Source organism: Clytia hemisphaerica, unplaced genomic scaffold (assembly GCF_902728285.1).
Source record: "Clytia hemisphaerica strain Z4C2 unplaced genomic scaffold, Clytia hemisphaerica genome assembly, whole genome shotgun sequence".
Lineage (NCBI taxonomy): Eukaryota > Metazoa > Cnidaria > Hydrozoa > Leptothecata > Clytiidae > Clytia > Clytia hemisphaerica.
In genome coordinates, this window is record NW_027104090.1 from 56220 (window position 1) to 80344 (window position 24125).

Here is a 24125-nt window from a genome sequence, read left to right on the forward strand (position 1 = left end):
TTTTACTTTGGTTTCCCCATTCCATAGAGTTTCCGCGTAGCGTTATTAACAGCTCCTTTTCCACTCAGACTTGGTTTATATTTCTAGTGAAAAAGAATTAAGGTATAATCATTATCAATCACCTCTATGGGAAAATAAGAGAAAGTTGAACCTCGCTAATTCGAGAAAATATTTCAAGAGAGTTTCTTCTTGTTCTATGGGAAAATAAGAGAAAGTTGAACCTCGCTAATTCGAGAAAATATTTCAAGAGAGTTTCTTCTTGACTGAGACTGGAAACTAGTTCGAATTATAGAAAGCGTAATATATGTATTATTACTCACGTTTTAATAAAGGCAGAACAAACCTCAGAGTTCCATGACATTTTGGAGATCCGTTTGAGTTGATTCCTGGCTTTTGGTGTTTGTTTGAGTATCATGTGAGCTGTGGCCATCCCCAAAAGCGCTGGTACGTAGTCATTCTAAACATTGAAAGGTATTTGATGTTCGCGATTCGGTATATTCCTTTAAAATTGGCAAAAATCACAAATAAATCAAAGAAAAATAAAAAAAGTCTCGTAAAACTTCTCGGGAATGGTTTACCCCTTTTTCACGTGCAAACTACAAATGTCTGCGGGTAGCAAGATCTATCTATGAACCTTCCAATTCTAGGTGACAGCCCATCGATTGCGTGGCTCAGGCGAATGCAGCCCTGTCAAATTCATTATCGATGAAGTGCAAAGTTCCACTAGACGGCCAGGTTAGTTTCTCTTATCATGTATTTATATACTGTAATCACGAGTTTTAACATTATTGAGCTCTTCCAGTGAGCTCTTCCAGAAATTCTTTGTACATGGGGTGGAGGATATATTGGATATTTTGTCCCGGGGGTAGTGAAAAATCTGCAAAATTTGCCGTTAGAAACTTTTCCAAAGACAAATATGTCATCAAAGAAATTATTATGGTTGCCAGGTGAAACATGGTACTGGTCTACTTATCCGAATCTCATCTCAGGAAGTTCAAGTGACCAAATAAGTGATACAACTTAGCCGGTTACTATTTTTCCGTAGTACTACTTATCGAGATTCTGCTGTGGCCTTTCCAATGGAAATAATCTGTTTTCCCTATCCACTCTCATCCATTCATTTGCATCTCTTTACTTTATGCTAGATGAAATTCATTTGATCATCTCGATTCGGGTTCGATAAATCACCTCTACTTCAGAAATGATGAAATTTTAATAATAAAAAGTCAGACAAATCCGTTTTCTGATAGATATATATTCGTTTACTTAAAATACTTCTGTTACAATGTATTGAAAAAGCTATTCGACAGCACAGAACATATTTTTCAATCTTCGTTTAACGTTATTTGAACATTAAGTGGACGATAATTTAACGTTTTGTGCTAATTGAAAAAGATTCGTAAGAAAGGTATGAGAAATTCAATTATATACACTTATGTTTGAAAAAAAATTTAAATCTGAAATTAATTTTATAAATTTACTGAATATACACCTTGATATAGTTAGTCCTTAAAACATTAATTACTCTTTAAATCAATGTATAAAATCTTTTTCATTGTACTTGCATCGTTGGTAAAAAGTTAATTATACACTTTAGTCCAACATTTATTTCACTGTCGATCCAAATACTCTGGCAAGTTTTGAGAATTCGGCAATGATTGTATTCTCCATAATTCCCTGTCAGAATTTTTAAACGCGTTACGGCCGTGAAGTGTCGTTTCATTGTTGACAAAAACTAAATCTCCTTGTTTGTATTGATGCCAAAAGAAAAATCTTTCGTCAAAAGCAGCTTTACGTATCTCTTCTTCCAGCTCTTGTGAGGTTACGTCACTCATCGAGTCGGGTGAATCTTGAATATTGAATTGATTATGTTGCTTGGCATTTGCGAATTCTCCTTTTGACCAGCTCTGCCACCACCGTAGAGAATCAACACCATCTTTGTTTGGGCATTTATGTATAAGTGGGTACGTATATGAGTTATCTTTGCCACCAAAATAGACTTCATTTCCTTGGTCGTCTTTTTTGACAAGCTGCGTCTCATACCGGAGTTTCGTGTTTTTCCACTCTTCTATGGTGCGTCCGTGTAGCGATTGAACCACGGCTGTCGAATCGATAAACGTCGTTGCACCTTCCCTGTCATCTTCACCTACGGAGTCCGATGAACGGTTAGTGCTACGACAGTAAAGCGCAAATACTGGACAAATGAAATCCTCATACTTGTGTTTAGCTTGGTCAACGCCCATGTATTTAGGTGGGGCCACCATATCCCAATGAATTGGTATCCCATCATGACTATTAACATAGCCAGGCATATCTTTGTCTGGTTTGACTTTATGGATGGGACCGAAACTCCAGTTCAAGACTCTTTGTTTCATGTGATCTCTATAGTAACGTAGAAGGTCTTGTTCGTCTTCAAACTCATTAAAACCTCTAAGCACAACAACACCAAATTCATGCGTTAAAGCAAGAATAGTTTCAGGTGTAAAAATATCAGGACCAACTTTACTCCTCTCATAAGCTTCAATTACCATTCCACATGAGTTTCGAGCCATGGAGATCTTCAGATTCAAATAATCACCTTTCAATGGACGAGACAAGTAAAGTTTAACATAAAAATAAGGTTTGGAACGGTAATAAACCATGCTGGTTAGACTGTCTTCCACTTCGCTAGTTTTTCTGTTAGCCTCTTTGAAATCAATTTTGAATTCACCGGTCCGTGTATCGAATAACACCGTATTATGCCAAGGTGTCCGAAGCTGGGCGCTACCACCGTACAACCTACACTTATTTTTGAAGAGATCAATAGCAAATTTTCCGGTTTCAGGATGATGCTGGTGGATACTGAGACGAACATAATTGTCAATGCATTTTTGTTGGCTAAGGAAGGCATCTAGTGCAACTCCTACAAATGAAAATTAAAGAACATCATTTATAAAGACGTTACCTACTGTTTGTACAATTTTTAAACACAAGAAAACAGCTTTCTTTTGAGCTCAACTTTGGAAAAAAATTATTTTGCACACCCATTCTTGAAGTTATGTCCGCGCTGCTAGATTTTCCATTTTCAGATATTCGTAAAGGATATGGCGAAAACCAGACAAAGCTCAGTAGTTTCTCTCTGGAAAATTCATACTGCAAAAAAAAAGGACTATCAACCATTATAGTTCTGATAATGCACAGGAACTTTTTTACCAGAAAAGTGATACTTTGATAAAAAAAACTTCACATTCAAAGAAATTTTTGTTGGTGTAATTTCAATCCACGTTTTTACAGTGCGACGGAAACTGGACAAACAATTGACCGAATGTTGGAATTGGGTACCCTCTGAAACTCACTGCCAGGAAGAAAAATTTTTTTCACACCTATTCTTTAAGTTATTTTCACGTTGGTAGATTTCCCATTTTCAGATATTGTTAAAAGAAATGGTGAAAACATCAAGATATTGTAAAATGTAAGAATTAATAAGTGTAAAAAAAAAAGACAATTACCTTGAGAAATCATTCCTGTTGCAACTTCTTTCAAAACTTGTTTACGTTTTGAGTTTGGAGATCTTCTCAAAGAATGCGATAAATCGAGCTTAAAGAATTTCTTCTGTTGTGTATACTTCTGCAATAAAGTTGGGCTCAGTTTAATTTCTTCACTAAAGCTTGCTCTGAAAGCATTCCCACCATAATTCTCAGCTAAGGTTTGTGAGATACGCCTCTGAGGTACACTATCAAATTGTTTGAAGTAACTCAATGAGATGAGTTGAATAACATCATCTCCTCCTTTACTATGTATCATCTGTTTAAGACCTTCATGGTAAATTTTGTAACTTTCTTCATCCACTTGAATGTATTGATCGAATGTATGGTAGTCAGACATGATGATTATGTAAGCACCAGCTTGATAGATTCCTGGAATTCAAACAGACACTTTCATTGTTTTCATACTTTTTTTCACACTTAAAAGACACAAAAAGAAGAAATCCCGACTCTTAAAGAGACTACCCCTCCGTGGTTATAAAGACCAGTCTGGTTAGATTGCTGAAAGGCAAACACACAACACAAAAAAATCATAAATTTTCTTGCACCTGTATCTCAAAACTTACACTTCTTTTTTTTAGATAGTCTACTTAGTAAACTTGATAAAGACACATATTTGACATAAATAAGTAATTGCCAAAGCCCCCCCCCCCGCCCGAGGAAATGTAATTGTAAATTGCTTATTTTAGTCCCAGGGAAAGGTACTTATAGATTTTTACATACCTTCAATTTTTCTTGCAGTTTTGATCAGATTATCAATTGCAATGCTCTCTGCAAAATCAACGTCAACACCCAAAACTTTCTGAAACTTGTTTGAACTTTTCACGGGGAAAGCAGGCAGAAAGAATTTCATGACCCGTCGCTCAGACACCAAGTCGTAGATGCGATATAACAATTTCGAATAATCAGAACGTTGATACAAGGTTTTGTAGCCGTAAAGGATGTTATCTAGAAGAATTTCTAGTATGCGCTCTGACATGTCCAGGAATTCAGGGTCTTTCGGCTCGACCTTTTCAGTGACTTCTTGGAAATTGTAGTTGTTTTTGTTTTCATTGTTCTGGTCTTCAAATTGTAAACGAATTTCTGGAAGACCTGACGAATGTTTCTTTGAAGGTGGTTTCGTATCCGAATCTGAAATGATATTGGAAAAAAGGGAAAATGGCTTTTTAAACAACAAATAAACAATTTCTGGGAATTGGTGTTATGCATATTTTCAATTACAGTCGAGAGGCCATATTCTAAAAAAACAGAGTAGCGTCCGTTGAAGTTCAAAAGTGCGCTTTTTTAAATGTTTTTTCCACTAAAAAGGCTGTTTTTACCAAATCTTTAGTGATTTTAGGAAGAGCAACGTTCAATAAACTTATGCTAAAAGGGTTTGAAAAATTACCTGGTCGAGTCCCAATAGTTCGAACCCGCATGAAAGGGACACAAACTTGTTTGAGTTAAGGAAATCTCGAGTTGGATAGTAAGATATGGAAATCTGGCTTCGTAGAAAAATATGTGTTAAGGTCTGACCATGGGCTGCAAAATTATATCAATGCAGTCAAAACATGTGATTACTCGAAAAAGTTCACGTGATTTTATTCCCATGTTTCTTGCTTTAAAAGTTACAGCTAATAACTTTATTGGTGTCAATAAATTCGAACCAATCAGATGTCATGTAACAAGCACGTAAAAATTGCGAGTAAAAACATGATTTGTGTTCAGACTTAAATTTCGCAACCTGTGTATTTATTTTTTTAATTAGAATTTCTGTGCTGGAGAGGAGAGGTTTTATTTTAAGATAAACTTAAGGAAAAGGATTTAAACAAAGTTGATTGCCCGTCAAATTCAAAGAAGTATACATGGGTAGGAAAACTTGAAACAATTCGCGTCACTCCGCTGGAGAAAAATACCCTGAAACATTAAACCCAATTGGGAAATAGGCTTGCGATTTTATCCCCATTAGAAATTGTAAAGGAAAAAATCCCCCTCTTAAACCATTCCCAGTTGCGTTTTGATATACCTAGAAACAATAGATTTCTTATTTCCTTTGGAATTTTAAAAGTATTTTTTCCCTATTGAGGCAAGTGGGTTTTAAGACAGGAGTGTCTTGCAAAAAAAGTGCTATAGCTACCAGGGAGGGGGGTGGGGTGGCAAGGGGTACTTAGCCCCCAATCAATTTTTTAAGAGTGATTTTTTTTCCTAAAATGGAGTATTTTACCTTATTTCAAAAACCCCCTTGCGTCAAACCATGGTTGGCCCTCACGGTGTCATTGAACTTTTGCCCTCCCCTAATGTCAATATGTTTCCTACGGCACTAAAAAAGGTATCAATTAGAAATTGAAGCACTGCCAGGTTTAGGTTTCTGACATTCACTATCGTATTCGTGCTTCTTTTACTATTTGCGGCTATGTAATAGCCTGCGATTCAAGCGAGGTCAGGATGGAAAAAAAAGGAAATTATTACTACCAAAAGCTAAATAAGGCTAGCATAATCTTGAAATTTGAATCTCTTGAAAAGGTTACTCTCGGGTACTTAATAGCCGGGGGGCCCCCGCTAATTAATTTTTCGAAAACTTTCCACCCAGGACATTCTTATTCCGACCCCCCCGCTTATTGATTTTTGGGAATTTTTTTTTGAAAGTTCCCTCTTTTGTCCTAATTCTGCTGTATTAGCCTCCTTTTCGAAAATTTTCCACCCAGAACATTTTTATTCCAACCCCCCCCCCGCTTATCAATTTTTGAGAATTTTTCCAACCCCCCTGCTTATTCCAAACCCCCCGGCTATTAGGTACCCGAGAGTAAAAGATCTATTTTATGAAATTTACGAAACATCCTCTCAAAACGCCTTCTTTTTTTTGAGTTGATTTTTTTCTAACTGTGCATAGATCCGTTTTGGTTATGTTTTATCACAGTATAAGTTCCAATAAAACTGTCATTGAGAAATAAAATGAAAAAAAAGCTTGTAACCTATCTGTAATGGAGAAAAGTCAAAATCTTTAACAGTGAACTTTAAATGACTTCATAGTGATATTAATTCAGCCTCAGGATGTTAATTTTTATTTTTTCCTTTTTATTTTTCTTCCATTTTATAAATTGAAATTTAAAACATTCAGCCAATGTAGAAAGTTATATAAAGTGACCCTTCATTTTTACAGTTTTTTAAAGCGAAAAGATATGTAGGATATGACGTATAGCCAGGAAGATGTTTTCCTTTTGTCCTGCTGTTTCCTTCTTAGTTCTTAGACTACTACGATCTGGTCATATCAATACGAGAGCCCTAATATTTCATAACCCCAAAAGCGCGCACCCAATCGTTTAAATGACTGGAATGGAGTGCGAAAAACGCGGGTTGAACTTTCTCATTCCCGGGGAAAATTCCCCACTAAAGGAAATACTTTCACCGGGGCAGTGGGACTGGCGGGGTATAGCAGCAGTGTAGACAATGGGGCGCAAAATTTGTGTAGGAGAGCATATTTTATGACACTGTTACGGGGGGGGGTACTTAGGCAAAAATGGTGGGTATAAGCCGACGGTAAGGGTAAGTTTTTTCACCTTTCAAAGTCTCTCTAACCCAAGGGTCGCCAAAATCAAAAAAATTCAAATTAGTCTCTCTAAGGGTCGGTTTTTTGAGGTCCCATCCGCACATACCCCTCATCCTTCAACCCTAGTACCCCCGGGCACTGTTATCATCTATTCATATTATAAAAAGATAATTACAGTGTCATAAAAATCTACTCTCCTTACACAAAGCATGCGCTTCTCATGTCTACGCTACTGGGTATAGCCAGTAGCGTGGTGGGTCGACAAAGATTCGGGGCAAACTGGGGAGGTGATTTCAGAAAATTTTTCAGGTGATTTCTCAGAAACCCTCTGCCAACACGCTACTGGGTATAGTGCCCAAATCTGTGGTTTTCTAAGAAGAGGCTCAAAAGGGAATGGAGCATGTTGCATTGCACTAACGTGATAAAAACTTCTCGTGCCCTCAAGCCTTTAGCACCACTTGATGTTATAATCTTTAATAGCTTAAACGGCTTTTTTGTGGATAGCACTTACCCAAAAAACTCCGATCAAAGATGGTGAATATAGCCTTGCCCAAGGTTTATAATAGTCAATTGGCAGAGTAAGGAAAACTTACCAAAACTTTTTTGTTTTTCTTTGCTCTTTTGTCGTTTCATAATCTGAAGAACCTTTGATTTGAAAGACATCTTTTCTTTTTCTTCTTGGTTTTTTTAATTGTATGCGTTTTATGGAGGAAGTTTTTTTTTAGATTTCAATCTAAGGAACAGTGGTGACAGAATAAGGATTACTATAAACCATTGAGTTTGAAACCCGAAGGGCTAGAGGCGAAACTTTAACCCTTCTCAGGCAAGAGAAATTGAAGCCACTTATTTCCCTTCCAAAACGCACACATAACGCGCCGTAATCATGACGACAGATCGTATCTAGTGGTTCCCTTTGTTTTGGAGGAGTACATTTTTTGAGTTCTAGCAAAATATTTTACTTTCAATCCGCGGCGTTTGGGTAAAAACTACGCGGGCTTTCTGGATGGGAAATAAGTGGTTTCATTTCCCATCCAGGAGTCTAGCCTCTAGCCCTTTGGGCTTAAGGCTCAATGCTAGTAACTACCCAGTTATCACTAAGCGGTGAAAAAACGTTAATTTAACGCCTGGTTGAAATTTTTTATTCCATGTAAATATTTTTTGGAAAAAATATTGTCTAAAATTCAAAACATTCTTAGCCATTTCAATCCCATTTTTTGAAGAAAAAAATCAAAATTTCACAAGGACACCCAAAAAGACCAACCTATTTTATCAAAATACTCAAGTTCTTTCCAATGGGAGCTACGAGAGTGCCGGAAACCTCTTAGTTCCAGAGATACAGTCCATCAAAATTTGATCTCGGATGTATCCGATGTAACCGCTATGCAGGTGCGTGGGTCTGAAAACGTTAAATTCTTGTCAGCGACAAATCAGAGGTCAAAGTTGCGCTTTTTCTAGTGTTTTTTTTTTAATCAAAAAGGCTGTTTTTATCAAAGTTTTAGTGATTTTAGGAAGGGCAACGTTTAATAAACTGATGCTAAAAGGGCATGAAAAATGGCCTGGTCGAGTCCCAATAGTTCGAACCCGCACGACAGGGACACAAACTTTAAATCTTGTCTGTGACAAATCAGAGTAAACCTAAATACTAATCTGCACATAACACTCGCTACAAAAACTAACAAAATATGTTCACGAAATTTCAAATCCAAAGGAACCACTAAAATACGCCTTTTCGACCGTAGCCACCAATTGCCGCGCAGGCATTTTTTTGTCCACTTTATCCCACTAAAACCGTCCCAGTCCTTTTTTCACACCTATAGAAAATAGAAAAATGCGTCAAAAAAGGATTGGGACGGTTTTAGTGGGATAAAGCGGACAAAAAAATACCCGTGCGACTACGGTCAAAAAGGTGTATTCCATGCGAAGAATTTGTCTAAAATCCCAATCCTCTTACCATGGACACCGCAGCTTAGCTTTTTGTACCTTGAACATCACAGCGTATTATTATTACATACGCTGTGAGACTAACGGTACAATACCCCAAATGATTCAAACGGTTTAAGAACACAAGCCATGCTTATCACTCTCCTCGTTTGATGACTGGACTAACAGTTTTTAAAGTACTCTGAGTCGTTTAATCCTTATATCATTAAAATATATAATCTGTTGTAAATCTATGCCTTAAGTCTTTATTTTTCAAATCGGACTGAACTGTAAATCTTCCTCTTGTTTATTCCTCTTTGGGAGGAAGATCCTTCCTCCATTCATAAATCAGTAATAATTTTTTCCGTTGTCTCACAGGTCCGTTTTTTTGTCTTTCCTAAAATAACAATTTTCGGACTGAACTGTCAAACTTCATCTTTTTAGTCTTCTTTATGAATAGCTCAGGTTAATCACTACCCTTCCTCAATTCATAAATCGGTAATCCTTTTTTTCCGTTGTCTCCGTTCCGTTTTTTTGTCTTTCCTAAAATAACAATCTTCCTTTTTCTGCATATTCCAAATCGAGTCATCCGTACATGATTAGATAAAAATATAACAATTATATTTTCATTTTATTTTGTCCCTTTTTTTTTTGTTTCAAGCTTTTGCTAAGGAGGATGTACAAACGCCTCTAAAATTGACTGATAAAAATTGTCGCAGTCAGTTTCCTGTTGTATGGGAAATCTTTAAAACAAAAAAAAGCTTTCCTGATAAAAAAAGCTTAATTTTCTTCACCGTGAACAAGTATAAAATCAAAGAAGAGGGCACAGTTATACGATTCTAAAAATAGGGAATTTATTTTGAAAAAATAGAGTTCGCTTTACGTGTTCAAAGACAATGAAAAAATTAGTATGAAAATAATTATGGAATAGTTCTAAAAATAAACCAAGGAAGAATCAATTTAATGTAGACACCAGTGGGGTTAGAACGGTATCACGCGGAAAAAATGAGCGTAGGAGTTAGGTTAGCGTAAGAAAAAATTTTCAGCACCTTCTCACCAACTTTTGCTCATTCTCCTACACATCTCCTATATTAAGAAACGCCCTCCGTTTTTATATTCCCACCCTCTAGAATTGATTTCAACATTTATCAACGTTGAACAACGCTAAATGAAATCTTACCTATAAGCGAATCGATCAATTGATTTCTTTTAATTGACATCTTTAGGGCGTGGTAAAGTCAAGTCCCGCTTCTGTGTGGCTTTTGTGTAATCAATGAGGTTATCATCGATATTGAATAAAATAAACCCTTTCACCGTTTTATATACCACACCAAGCATGATGACTAAGTATTTTAAGTATCAATTTTTGCTTATCATTATGGCAATTAAAAAATTTGACTATTAGGCATGATTCCAAAATTCAACTAAGTAAGGTACGGATCTAGGCTTACACAAACGTCCAATTACCGTGCATCACTGGGGCGAGTATAAATTTTAGCTTTGCACATCATTCCGGTGATTAAAGAAATTGACCATTAATGGTCTTTAATTAATGTTTCAATTAAACATTAATGTTAATTAACATTAATGTTAATTAGTGGCTCAAAAACTCGAGTAAGTAAGGTACAGACCTGGGTTTACACAAACATCCAATTTGACCACACAGTATAAACTTTTACACATCATTCCGGTGATTAAAAAATTGATCATTAATGGTTTTTAATTAATGTTTTAATGAAATATTAAGGTTAATTAACGTTAATGTTAATTAGTGGCTCAAAAACACAAGAAATTAAGATGAATTAGCGGCCGATTAGCTTAAATCCGGATTCAATCGCAAAAATTTGTCTGTTGTTCAAAAAATATAACGATTAAAAAACCGATTAACTTAGACTTAAACACCCCAAAACTTAATCCTGCTCGGGAGGTGGATTAAGGAAAGATTATAAGGTTAAAAAAAGTGAAAAATGGCCGCCATGAGCATGATTTTATCTGGAAATTTGTCCAAGAACATACAGATTGAAAGATTTTATGAATGACAACATTTAAAAAAATGACAACAATAAAATTCAACGCGAGAAGTTTCAATGAGCCATCGACATGACTGACGAAACTTTTGTACTTTAGATGAACACCCTTCTTGTACATACTTTCCTCTAACCCTAACACGACTTTTTTTAGAATTTTATAAGAATTTATTTAAATTTTTTCATTTTTTTCTTTGTCTGTCTTTTTCAGATGAAGACAATTGGATGCACCTTCGCTTTTCACGACAAGTCATAGTGTTTTTAACCAATCTTCTCAGACAAAATCTGCAAAGACCTACACAAAGAAACCACACTTTGTCTGTTGAAAGTCAAGTGTTGATTTCTTTGAAGTTTTTGGCATGTGGAAGTTTCCAACAAGTTGTGGGAGATGTTATTGGAGTGGATAAACCAACCCCAGCTGGCACACAACGTTGTTTTAACGTTCAAATAACGTTATTTGGACATTATCAATGTTAGATAGACGTTGTCTTGACGTTGTGTGCAAGCTGGGACTGTTTCAAGGACTGTTCCCCAATCTTGTCAAGCTCTCAATCGCAAGAAAAACCAATTCATTTTATTCCCTACCACTGCCCAACAAAAGACAGAGATGAAGCAAGGTTTTTATAGAATGGCTGGCTTTCCAAGCACAATTGCATGTATCGATTTCACACATGTAAGAATTTCTTGTCCCCATGAAGATGAAAAAGACTTTGTAAGCACACAAAATTGTCATTCTAAACGTTCAAGCCCTGACTGATCGTTTCCTCGAAAGTTGATGCTGTACTAACGCACTTTGTAATAAACGCCACACTTTGTCATACCTGACGCACTTTGTAATACCTGACGCACTATGTAATAAAAACTTACACACTTTGTAATAAACGACCTAACGCATATAATAAAAATTAACGCACTTTGTAATACCAAAAGCTGACGCACTTTGCAATAACACTGACACACTTTGTAATACAAAATAGCTGACGCACTTTGTAATAGTTTAGAGAATTTTAAACGTTTTTTACCACCTGATGATGTCATCTATTTTGCCACCACTTAAAAAAAAGGACTCCTCCTCTAACTTTTTACCACTTTAATATTTTGAGCTCAAATTCCGTATGAAGGGTACCCATACTAGGAAACATTTTTTTCCAGAATCGGATTATCGGGGAGACATTTTTTTTGAGGTCGGAAATATCGGAAAAACTATTTTTTCCAAGTTGGGTAAAATAAGAAAATTATCATTTTAAATCATATTTGACGAAATTGGTTAATGGGTGAGTACATTTTTTCCGAAATCAGAAAATTGCTCAAGGACCAAGCTACAAGTTAATATCATGAAATAAAATTTTAAACACATTTAGCTTACAACCTACAATGATGGCCAAAATATAATGGAATTTCTGGGTATTTTGTCGTTTTTCGGAATTTCATGTTGAGGCGAAACGGGCAATTTCAGCCTTTCGACTTTATTCCCTTGGATATTTCGATTGAGGAGGAGTTTATTGGCTTCCTGGTTATATGAAGTAAGTCACTTGCGGTTTTCAAATTTTCTTGGGAATTCTCCTCATTTGAGCTCAAAATATTAAAGTGGTAAAAAGTTAGAGAAGTCCTTTTTTTAAGCGGTGGCAAAATGGATGACATTATCAGGTGGTAAAAAACGTTTAAAATTCTCTAAATTATTACAAAGTGCGCCAGGTGTTATTAAAAAGTGCGTCAGCTTTTGGTATTACAAAGTGAGTTAATTTTTATTACAAAGTGCGTCAAGGTGCATTACAAAGTGTGGCGTTGTTACAAAGTGCGTTAGTACAGATGTAAGTTGGCCGGGGTCGACACATGATAGTTTTATTTTTCGTGCTTCTGCAGTTAAAAATCACTTGGATAATATCAACAACTCAATGTCCTCAATAGACGATGGCTTTGGCTATTGGAGACTCTGGATATGCTTTATCACACAACCTTTTGACCCCAGAGTTTTACCACGCGATACTTAATCTGACGTTCGAACAACGGAATTTAATCACCGGGATTAACTAATCGAAATTTAATTGTGATTAGTGCTAATCAGGATTTAACCTAATCGATTTTTGAACAACCGGGTCGGCTTACAGATACGCCTAACTACTGTGCGAGGGGTACACAGTATAAACCTTTTACTTATCATTAAAGAAATTGACCATTAATGGTGTTCAAATTAATCTTTTAACTAAACATTAATATCAATTAACATTAATGTTATTAATTAATGGCTCGAGAACTCACGTAAGTAAGGTAGACCTTGGCTTACACAAACGTTCAATCACCGTGAGAGGGGCGAGCGAATCTTTAGCCTATAGGTAAGGTGTAATGAGCATAAACACCACCTTCTCACCGACCCATTGGGAACCCTTCCCACTGGAAGAATTAGCCGAAATATCGTCCCCGGTGGAAAATAATCATATCAGTTCTGTAACAAGGGGTGTGCAGATTTGCAAAGTATGACACAGTATAAATCTTTGCTAATCACTCCGGTGATTAAAAAGAATGACCATTAATGGTGTTTGATTAATGTTTTAATTAAACATTAATATCAATTAACATTAATGTGAATTAATGACTCAAGAGCTCGCATAAGTAAGGAAATGAACTGGGCTTACACAAACGTCCAATTAGCGTAGGAGGGATGAGCAACTCTTCAGCATATTACGCAAAATGTAATGTGCGAGCATGAACACCATCTTCTCACAGACCAACTGGGAACCCTTCCCACTGGAAAGATTTTCCAAAATATCCTCAAATTTTTATCCACACCGATGATAACCAAATAAAGCAATCTTCACTGCATAATATTTTGCTATTTTTCCCATCCCAACTGAATTTTCTGACTTGTTCAAAAAAGGTTCCAATAGGGCTCAAAAAATAACCTGGAAGTCTACAAACCCCTCCCAAATAAAAATATTGACCAGTATTGTAACTCGAGGCTAGTCCTCACTTTGCTTTTATTCTGATAACGCTCATAAAAGTATCTAAAGTCTATTCACGATAAGTGTGCACTCTTTTTTCATTTACCTATAACTTTTGAAGGAATTCCTCAATCTTTATAAATTTGGTATCGTTGGAAAGATATTAGTGAGTGGAACAATTTGGAATAAAAAAATCTATAAAAAGATTCTAAAAATGAAGATGAAAATGAAGAAGAAAAAATGAAGATCTTGTAGAAAAGTGCTATAACTATCATTTTCACTGAAGTGATTCCTTCATTATCGAACGTCATCACTGTGAAAAAATTTCTCAAAAATAATCATTCAGTCAAAATATATCAAACAAAGTTATAAGCTGATTGACGTCTAAAAGCGCTGTTTTCTGCTGTTTTCTGCTGTTTTTTGGGGTCAATCACTTATTAACTTTGTATCATAACTTTATATTGAATAAATATTTTAGTAAAATTTCTTCACAGTGATGACTTCCTAAGATCAAAGAATCTTTCCAGTGAAAATGAAAGTTATAGCACTTCTCTACAAGATCTTCATATTTTTCTTCTTCATTTTCATCTTCGTTTTTAGAATTTTTTTAAAGACTTTTTTAGTTCAAATTGTTCCACTCACAAATATCTCTCCAACGATACCAAATTTATAAAGAACGAAGAACTCCTTCAAAAGTTATAGCGAAAAGAAAAAAGAGTGCACACTTATCGTGAACAGACTTTAGTCTGAATCGCAAACATCTATAGATATACTTCCTATAGAAAATCTTTTTGCTAGAGGATGAGCAGAACCCTAAAAAGTATCACGGCCATCAGTAAAATCAAAATATTGTCTAAGTGGCCCAGTGTATGAAATGTGAATATTACCAAAAACCGCTTTGACTTTTACGTAATATTTACATACATTCCGAATATAATTTCAACAAAAAGTCCGACTTTTACCCCAAACTCGACGAGCATATGTATTAAATAACATCAAAATATTTTTATAGATTCATCATCTTCAAATTGATGAATAGAGTAGAAAAACTTTGTGAAGGATAACAAGAAACAGAATCACTAGATTTTTTTGTATTTTCTCAAAAAACGAAATTTTAACCTGAATAATTTTGACGGGTTGATATTTAACATGATCTATAGCTTGTCATCTTTTTTCTTCCCATGTTTTCAAGCTCTTGAACAATTTTTCAGGCTTGCAGAGGTCGGGGTTCTATTCTCGGACTTTTTTGTTTCCCTTATCAGTAATAATAAACAATTTTCAATCTACAAACCTTCACGCGTTTCAAATTCAATCACTATCACGCAAACTGCTGAAGGACTCATTCTACCGACCTAAGTACTCTTGTCTCCCGAATAGACGTCCCCCAGCTAATTGTTAAAAGAAAAAAAAATCCACCCCCGCTCTAATTAAGACCCCCCCCCCCCCCCCGCTAATTAAATTCGATTAATTCAATATTTTATTAAAGTGTAGATAGGCCTTAAACGTGTTAGAATTTTCCTTTTTGTTAGTATTGGTTCTTATTTTACGTGTTCATTTGTTAAAGTTTCTTTCTTGTTCTTGAAATTGATATCAGTTAAAAAAAATTCTGTCTTCAAATTACCCCTCTTTTTCCATGCCCCCCCCCGCTTATTAGAATTTAGAAAATTTTCCTACCCCCCTGCTTATTCGGACCCCCCCTGTCTATTCGGGAAACAAGAGTAGTACGATTATCGTTGATGGTGTGCTTGACGTATGTTGTCTTTCTTCTCTAAGAAAAGAACGCGACTTTTAGGCTAAAATCTAAACTAATCCAGCCAGTGCACTGAGCCTAAAGTCTATTTTGGTTATAATTGAAGCCTTGATTTTATCTTGACATATTCTGAGGATCTATTTTGATGCAATCTGGTAAAATTTCACAACTTATACAAATCTTATTTTGGTTATTATTCAAAACACGGTGATTAAAAGTCTTCTAGACCAAAACTTTGAAAATACCAGTTCATCAAGTTATTTCAATCATTAAAATATATACATTTTCTCTTAGATCAAAGGAAAACTGCACCAACGTGAAAAAAACTTCTCGCGTCCCCAAGCCTTAAGGTTACCAGACAAGGAGAAAAGCATTTCTTCGTATCCATCGTATCTATAGGACTTATCTTTTTCATTTCAACCTAAACAAACAGAAAACAATTCGACCAAGATTCCTCCCAGCGTGTTGATTTTACGGTAAAGTTTTTTACAAATGAAAGCTATTTGATAAATCAAGATTTTTGGTTATCCCTGTTTTGGCTAATTAGTTAAAAAGTAACTGTAAAATTAAGCTCTCAAATCAGCATAATTAAACGATATATGGGATACTCGTGTTTGGGGTAAGTTACGTAATTTCCGCCATTATGGAAGCAATTGGGGGATTGAGTTTAAATTCCCGCAGAGGCTGTTGAAACTCTTGGATGGGAAATGAAGCCACTTATTTCCCATAGATAACGCGTGGTTCTGACAAAAAACGTCAGATTGCAAGTAAAATCCTTCGCCAGATTTCAGCGCCAGATTATAACGCATGAAAACCACTGACCTTTATATATCTCTGGACTAAGCTATATCCGCCATCTTTGATCGAAGTTTTTTTGAAAATTGGTACCCGCAAAGAAGCCATTGTAGTGTTTGAAACTTTGCCTTTTTAACAACAAACGGTTCTACATCACTAAAGTGAAACTAGATCTAGCGCTTTCTCCGCGTTTACCAATTTCAAAAAAGCTCCGATTGTAATATTACACTTGACCGTCCAGGGATATATAAAGATCAGTGATGAAAACAAAGAATTCAATACGTCAAGGCTTCACTTGTTCTTGCTTTAAAAAGGTTGAAGATTCCTCTCTAGTCCTTGGTAGACTCAAAGGTGGGGAATCTATGACTCTACGGCTGGGTGGCTTTAATTATTGGGTTAATTTTTTGAAATTTGAACCAACAAAATATTGGGTATGAGATTAAAAAAAAACTACAACATTGTTTAGTATAAGACATGAGAAGAACTTTACATAAACATGAGGCTCAATTTTGGCCAAAACCTAAGAAATAATTTCAAACAATTTCAGACCCAGATTTCAGAAATGCTAAAATTTGTTAATTATGATAAATTCTATATTTAAGCCCCTCTTGAATTTAAGTCAATAAATTGAGAATAAGTTCATATGTTCAGAACAAAAGTAAAAAGTCTCAGCCAGAGCCAATTCTGCCAGAAAAAATTAAAAGTTACTCCCAAGGTTGTTTCTACCGAATGAATTCATGGCTAGTTCAAAGGCTTAACAATCAACAAGCTTTCTATAAATCTTTCAAAAAGAAGGTTCTCTATAATACACTATATCAAAAGAAATCCCCTTTTTTACCAAAGGGGTCCAAGAATGGGACTACGGTAACCATGTCAGGTCAAAAGCAAACCGCCCTGGGTCCAAGGTTGCTCCTGATGAGCTTTTAAAAAGTACAAATTTCAAAGGATGGAAAATTAATTTTTTTGAGAACTTAAATCGCATATTATATTTCTTAAATCGTCCCAGTTGGCATACAACATAGTCTTAACGTTCATTAAATGTTTTTTGTACCAAAAATTAGAGAGGGTATTTTTTCTTTCTGATTAAAATCCAACTGTTTTATTACAATTTAATATTTTTAGTTCATTAATTTTTTTTCTTTCTCAATTAAGCTCAAACAGATTGCTTTAAACTACGCCCTAATCCCATGGAAACATTCTTCAATTTGACGGAAAAATGATTGAGGGTATTTCAAGTTAAAGCCTCTAATATTTCCCATTATTTTTTAATCATTTTCTTCTTCTTTAACACCCCCTTCTCGCAGACCCACCAAGAACCCTTCCCACTGGAAGAAATGGCCGAAATATCGTCCCCGGTGGAAAATCATCCTTCAATTCTTGTCCTCACTGAAAATAATTAAATCAACAAAACCTCACTGCAAAATATGATGCTATTTTTCCATCCCAACTGAATTTTCTCACTTGAAAACAAAAGAATTGAAATCCCCAGCCAAAAGAAATATGGGAATATCAATCCCCATCCCCATCGAGTTTCAGTCCCTTTTTGTATATCCACTGGCTGAAAAAATCCTACCAGGTCTGTGAGACGGGGATGTTCTTTAACTTTTACCATATTGTAGGAAAATTTGAATCAAATTTAATTGGAAACAGATGACAATTCTCTACTATCATACTGTACTCTTCATGTCCGTCATCAGTCCGGCTTAAAAATGTCCGAAAACGAAAATAATTATATAAAGTACAACGTTTTACACAAGCTTTTTTTTAAGAGCATCAAAAATTTGGAAGCATTCAGATACGTTCTTAACGTATTGAGTTTCAATCCTATTTCCATAATTTTCTGATTATTTTTGTACAGTTTCTTAAGAGAATCGGGTATTTTAGAGTCTGCAAAGCCATAGAATGTTTTTAACATGTTCATAATATTTTGGACACCGAAGCCTAATGATCTTATATAGTTTGTTCTTATAAAAAAAACGTGTATTAAAACAAACAAAGAGGAATTTTTTAAGTGTCACTAACCAGTTAATACTAATAGTCCATGTACTCTGCTTTCGTGATTCATGGGCCCCGTCAACGGGGGGCCGGGGGGTCCATGGCCCCCCTACTTATTGGTAGACCATGTCATACGTTTTTAAGATTTACTATTTTAAGCTGGTTTACTCAAAATGGCTCGCCGGGGCCCATGTGATTGCATGATCAGAGGTCATTTGAAAGATTTCTTAGCAGTGGTTCGTGGTTGTCCAAGTTTTCTTTGCTGTTTTGCGTGATCGTGATTGAAGACAAAATATTGCGCCGTATCCAGTAGCGTGGCGGGTCGACTAAAATTCGGGTAAACTTGGGAGGCAATTTTAGAAGATTCTGATTTTGGCACACCGTATGAAAAGTGAATATTTTTAAAAAATAATGTGAGCAAAACAAGCACGATTTTTTGGTATTCTGGTTATTCTCTTTATCATTTTAAATCATTTTAAATAATATGCTAAAGAGTCGCTCGTCCCCCGTACGGCAATTGGGCATTTGTGTAAGCCCAGATCATTACCTTACTTACGTGAGTTCTCGAGCCACTAATTAACATTAATGCTAATTAACCTTAAATGTTTAATTGAAACATTAATTAAACATCACTAATGGTAAATTTCTTTAATCACCGGAATGATAACCAAAGCAAAAATTTATACTGTAACATGCTTTTTTCATGGTCATTATATTTAACCTAATATGTTTAAAGGTCGGTCGCCCAAGGTTATACGGTAGTTAGGCGTTTATGTAATTAATTAACATTAATGTTTAATTAAAACATTATTTAAACACCATTAATGGTCAATTTCTCCAGAATTATAAGGAAAAAATTATACTGTGTGCCCCACCGGGATATTGGTGATTTCAGAACCTAACTCGAGATATGAGCTTCAAAAAGTGAAAAAACCAGCAAAAAACAGCTTTCTGGCTGAAAAACATTGTTTTTGGTACAGTTTGGTACAGAAATCACCTTCACTTGCAATAATATATCTCTAATCTAAATTTTTTGAGAGCTTTCCAAAAATATAGAACAGGTCTCCATTTTCTCAAGCCAAGATTTTAATTAATTTTTGACCATATGATTTTTGCCTGAGATCGTCATATTTGTCCGAACATCATACCAAAGTGTCCGTAGTAATCAAAGTAATTTTGATTCCTCCTACCCCTTAGCTTTTCAAAAATGTATAACAAGTGCTTTGACCAAAACAATCGAGCGATTTTATAAAATGCCTTCTACTAGTAGTTCGCGTTTGTGTGAGCCCAAGTTCATACCTTACTTACTTGAGTTCTCAAGCCACTAATTAACATTAATGTTAATTAACATTAATGTTTCATTAAAACATTAATTAGACACCATTAATGATCATTATTATCCATAAAGCGGTCATTAAGTAAGCCATTAAAGATACAATCGGCGGGCGGTAATGAAAGGTTTTGTGACTCAAATTGTCATACCCGCGCTGAGGAAACTAAAGCGCCAGGCTTCAGAGGGCTGAAATATCAAATAATGTCATTTGCGGCCCGCTCGGAATTGAATTGGAGTCGTTGCATTGAAGCGAAGAGACTAAACTAACATCAGAAAAAAACACTTTTTTGTCATTTGCAGCCCGCTCGCAAGGTGCTAAAAACTTGTTAAAGTCATTGCATTGAAGTGAAAAGACTTGTCTGACGTTAGAAAAAAACGTTGTTTGAATGTCCGTTATGGATAGTAATAGTAATAGCGTAAATTTTTCGTTCGTTGTTGTCATTAATTCTCCGCTTTGCGTCGGGCCCAAGGAACACTATCGGGCGAATAATCAAACTGAGCGGGCAGAAAATAACAACAACGACCTCAACCTAAACGCTATTGTTATATTATATTAATGTTAATTGATATTGATGTTTAATTAAAACAATAATTAAACACCATTAATGATCATTTTTTTATCATTAATTTTATCATTTTTTACCGGTAATTGAATGTTTGTGTAAGCCTTAGGTCTGTTTACTTACTTTTCAAGTTTTCAAATTTTGCTTAAGGGACAATTTTTTTTAATTACCGTGATGATAACCAAAAATTGATACTTAAGACATCTTAGTCATCATGCTTGGTGTGGTATATAAAACGGTGAAAGGGTTTATTTTATTCAATATCGATGATAACCTCATTGATCACACATAAGCTACATTAGAAGAGGGTTGGGCTTGACTTTAATGCCCTAAAGATGTCAAACAAAAGAAGTCAATTGATTGATTCGCTCATGGGTAAGATTTGATTTTAAGACGGAAGATTGTTATTTTAGGAAAGAGAAAAAATCGGGCCTGTGAGACAATGGAAAAAATGATTACTGATTTATGAATGGAGGAAGAATAGTGATTAACCTGAGCTATTCAAAAAGAAGACTAAAAAGATGAAGTTTGACAGTTCAGTCCGATTTGAACTTGAGGCATACATTTACAACAGATTATACTGTTTAATGATATAAGGATTAAAGGACTCAGAGCACTTTAAAAATTGTTAATCCAGCAATCAAATGAGAAGATTGAAATGCAAGGCTTGTATTCTTAAACCGTCTGAATCATAGGGTATTGTACCGTGAGTATCATGGCGTATGTAAAGATAAAATCTACTAATTGTTATTTAAAAAGCCATTTTTCTTTTTTCCAATCACACTTCAGATTCGGATACGAAACCACCTTCAAAGAAACATTCGTCAGGTCTTCCAGAAATCCGCTTACAATTTGAAGACCAGAACAATGAAAACAACAACAACTACAATTTCCAAGAAGTCACTGAAAAGGTCGAGCCGAAAGACCCTGAATTCCTGGACATGTCAGAGTGCATACTAGAAATTCTTCTAGATAACATCCTTTACGGCTACAAAACCTTGTATCAACGTTCTGATTATTCAAAATTGTTAGATCGCATCTACGACTTGGTGTCTGAGCAACGGGTCATGAAATTCTTTCTGCCTGCTTTTCCGGTGAAAAGTTCGAACAAGTTTCAGAAAGTTTTGGGTGTTGACGTTGATTTTGCAGAGAGCATTGCAATTGATAATCTGATCAAAACTGCAAGAAAAATTGAAGGTATGTAACAATAAGTAACCACCCCCAGGATTAAAGAAAACAATTTACAATTACATTCCTTGGGGACCTTTTACAATTACTTATTTATGTAAAAAAATGGGTCTATATCAAGTTTACTAAGTAGCCTATCTACAAAGATCAAGAAATGTAAGTTTTGATATACATTTGCAAGAACATTTATGATTATTTTGTGTTGTGTGTTTGCCTCCCAGCAATCTAACCAGACTGGTCTTTATAACCGGGGATGGGTACTTATAGTCTCTCTAAGAGTCAGGATTTCTTCTTTTTGTGTCTTTTAAGTGTGAAAAAAAAATGAAAACAATGAAAGTGTCCGTTTGAATTCCAGGAATCTATCAAGCTGGTGCTTATATAATCATCATGTCTGACTACCATACATTTGATCAATACATTCAAGTGGATGAAGAAAATTACAAGATTTACCATGAAGGTCTTAAAGATATGATACATAATAAGGGAGGAGATGATGTTATTCAACTCATCTCACTGAGTTATTTCAAACAGTTCGAATGTGTACCTCAGAGATGGATCTCACAAACATTAGCTGAGCTTTATGGTGGAAATGTTTTCAAAGCAAGTTTCAGTGAAGAAATTAAACTGAGCCCAACTTTAATGCAGAAGTATACACAACAGAAGAAATTCTTTAAGCAAGATTTATGTCATTTATTAAGAGGATTACCAAACTCAAAACGTAAACAAGTTTTGAAAGAAGTTGCAACAGGAATGATTTGCCAAGGTGATTGTCTTTCTTTTTTTACACTTATTAATTCTTACATTTTACAATATCTTGAAGTCTTCAATCCTGGGAGTGAGTTTCAGAGGATACCCAATTCCAACATTCCGTCAATTGTTTGTACAGTTCCCGTCACACCCTAAGAACGTGAACCGAAATTCCGCCAACGAAAATTTCTTTGAATGTGAAGTTGTTCTTTTTTCAAAGTATCATTTTTCTGGTAAAAAGTCATATGTTTTTGCATTATCAGAACCATAATTGTTAATAGTCTTTTTTTTTTGCAGTATGAACATTCCCGAGACAACCTAGTGAGCTCTTTCTGGTTTTCGCCATTTCCTTAAAGAATATATGAAAGTAGATATCCCACCAGCGCAGACTTGACTTAAAGAATGGATGTGGGAAAAATGTTTTCTCAAAATTTAACTCGAAAAAAAGCCCTTTTTCTTGTGATTAAAAATGCGCAAACAGTAGGTAACGTCTTTATAAATGATTTTCATTAATTTTCATTTGTAGGAGTTGCACTAGATGCCTTCCTTAAGCAACAAAAATGCATTGACAATTATGTTCGTCTCAGTATCCACCAGCATCATCCTGAAACCGGAAAATTCGCTATCGATCTCTTCAAAAATAAGTGTAGGTTGTACGGTGGTAGCGCCCAGCTTCGGACACCTTGGCACAATACGGTACTATTCGATACACAGACCGGTGAATTCAAAATTGATTTCAAAGAAGCTAACAGAGAAGCTAGCAAGGTGGAAGACAGTCTAACCAGCATGGTTTATTACCGTTCCAAACCTTATTTTTATGTTAAGCTTTACTTGTCTCGTCCATTGAAAGGTGATTATTTGAATCTGAAGATCTCCATGGTTCGAAACTCATGTGGAATGGTAATTGAAGCTTATGAGAGGAGTAAAGTTGGTCCTGATATTTTTACACCTGAAACTATTCTTGCTTTAACGCATGAATTTGGTGTTGTTGTGCTTAGAGGTTTTAATGAGTTTGAAGACGAACAAGACCTTCTACATTACTATAGAGATCACATGAAGCAAAGAGTCTTGAACTGGAGTTTTGGTCCCATCCATAAAGTCAAACCAGACAAAGATATGCCTGGCTATGTTAATAGTCATGATGGGATACCCGTTCATTGGGATATGGTGGCCCCACCTAAATACATGGGCGTTGACCAAGCTATACACAAGTATGAGGATTTCATTTGTCCAGTATTTGCGCTTTACTGTCGTAGCACTAACCGTTTGTCGGACTCCGTAGGTGAAGATGACAGGGAAGGCGCAACGACGTTTATCGATTCAATAGCTGTGGTTCAATCACTTCACGGATGCACCATAGAAGATTGGAAAAATACAAAACTCCAGTATGAGACTCGACTTCTCAAAACGGACAACCAAGGAAATGAAGTCTATTTTGGTGGCAAAGATAACTCATATACGTACCCACTTATACATGAATGCCCAAACAAAGATGGTGTTGATTCTCTACGGTGGTGGCAGAGCTGGTCAAAAGGAGAATTCGCAAATGCCAAGCAACATAATCAATTCAATATTCAAGATTCACCCGACTCGATGAGTGACGTAACCTCACAAGAGCTGGAAGAAGAGATACGTAAAGCTGCTTTTGACGAAAGATTTTTCTTTTGGCATCAATACAAACAAGGTGATCTAGTTTTTGTCAACAATGAAACGACACTTCACGGTCGTAACGCGTTTGGAAATTCTGACAGGGAATTATGGAGAATACAATCATTGCCAGATTCTCAAAACTTGCCAGAGTTTTTTAATCGACAATGA

The 24125-nt window shown here is 35.5% G+C and overlaps 2 protein-coding genes across 2 annotated transcripts; one reads left to right on the forward strand and one right to left on the reverse strand.

The window, feature by feature from the left end:
• Window positions 1-1239: 1239 nt before the first annotated feature.
• LOC136812731 (uncharacterized) lies at window positions 1240-7788 on the reverse strand. The gene is made up of 4 exons (XM_067069254.1): window positions 7644-7788; window positions 4248-4655; window positions 3489-3896; window positions 1240-2902 (listed from the first exon to the last, which is right to left on the reverse strand). Exons 1-4 carry the CDS (start codon window positions 7711-7713, stop codon window positions 1611-1613), a joined length of 2178 nt encoding a protein of 725 aa, XP_066925355.1. The 5' UTR covers window positions 7714-7788; the 3' UTR covers window positions 1240-1610.
• A 12919-nt stretch (window positions 7789-20707) lies between these two features.
• LOC136812699 (uncharacterized) lies at window positions 20708-24125 on the forward strand. The gene is made up of 4 exons (XM_067069223.1): window positions 20708-20747; window positions 21132-21569; window positions 21916-22323; window positions 22834-24125. Exons 1-4 carry the CDS (start codon window positions 20708-20710, stop codon window positions 24123-24125), a joined length of 2178 nt encoding a protein of 725 aa, XP_066925324.1.

Bases quoted from the DNA above. Each gene is read 5' to 3' on its own strand.
- LOC136812731 (XM_067069254.1), bottom strand. From the start codon at position 7,713: ATGTCTTTCAAATCAAAGGTTCTTCAGATTATGAAACGACAAAAGAGC. The intron at 4,656-7,643 runs GTAAGTTTTCCT...ATATCATTTCAG, and splicing joins AGAAAAACAAAAAAGTTTTG to ATTCGGATACGAAACCACCT. The intron at 3,897-4,247 runs GTATGTAAAAAT...TTTGAATTCCAG, and splicing joins AACTGCAAGAAAAATTGAAG to GAATCTATCAAGCTGGTGCT.
- LOC136812699 (XM_067069223.1), top strand. From the start codon at position 20,708: ATGTCAAACAAAAGAAGTCAATTGATTGATTCGCTCATGG. The intron at 21,570-21,915 runs GTATGTAACAAT...TTTGAATTCCAG, and splicing joins AACTGCAAGAAAAATTGAAG to GAATCTATCAAGCTGGTGCT. The intron at 22,324-22,833 runs GTGATTGTCTTT...TTTCATTTGTAG, and splicing joins AACAGGAATGATTTGCCAAG to GAGTTGCACTAGATGCCTTC.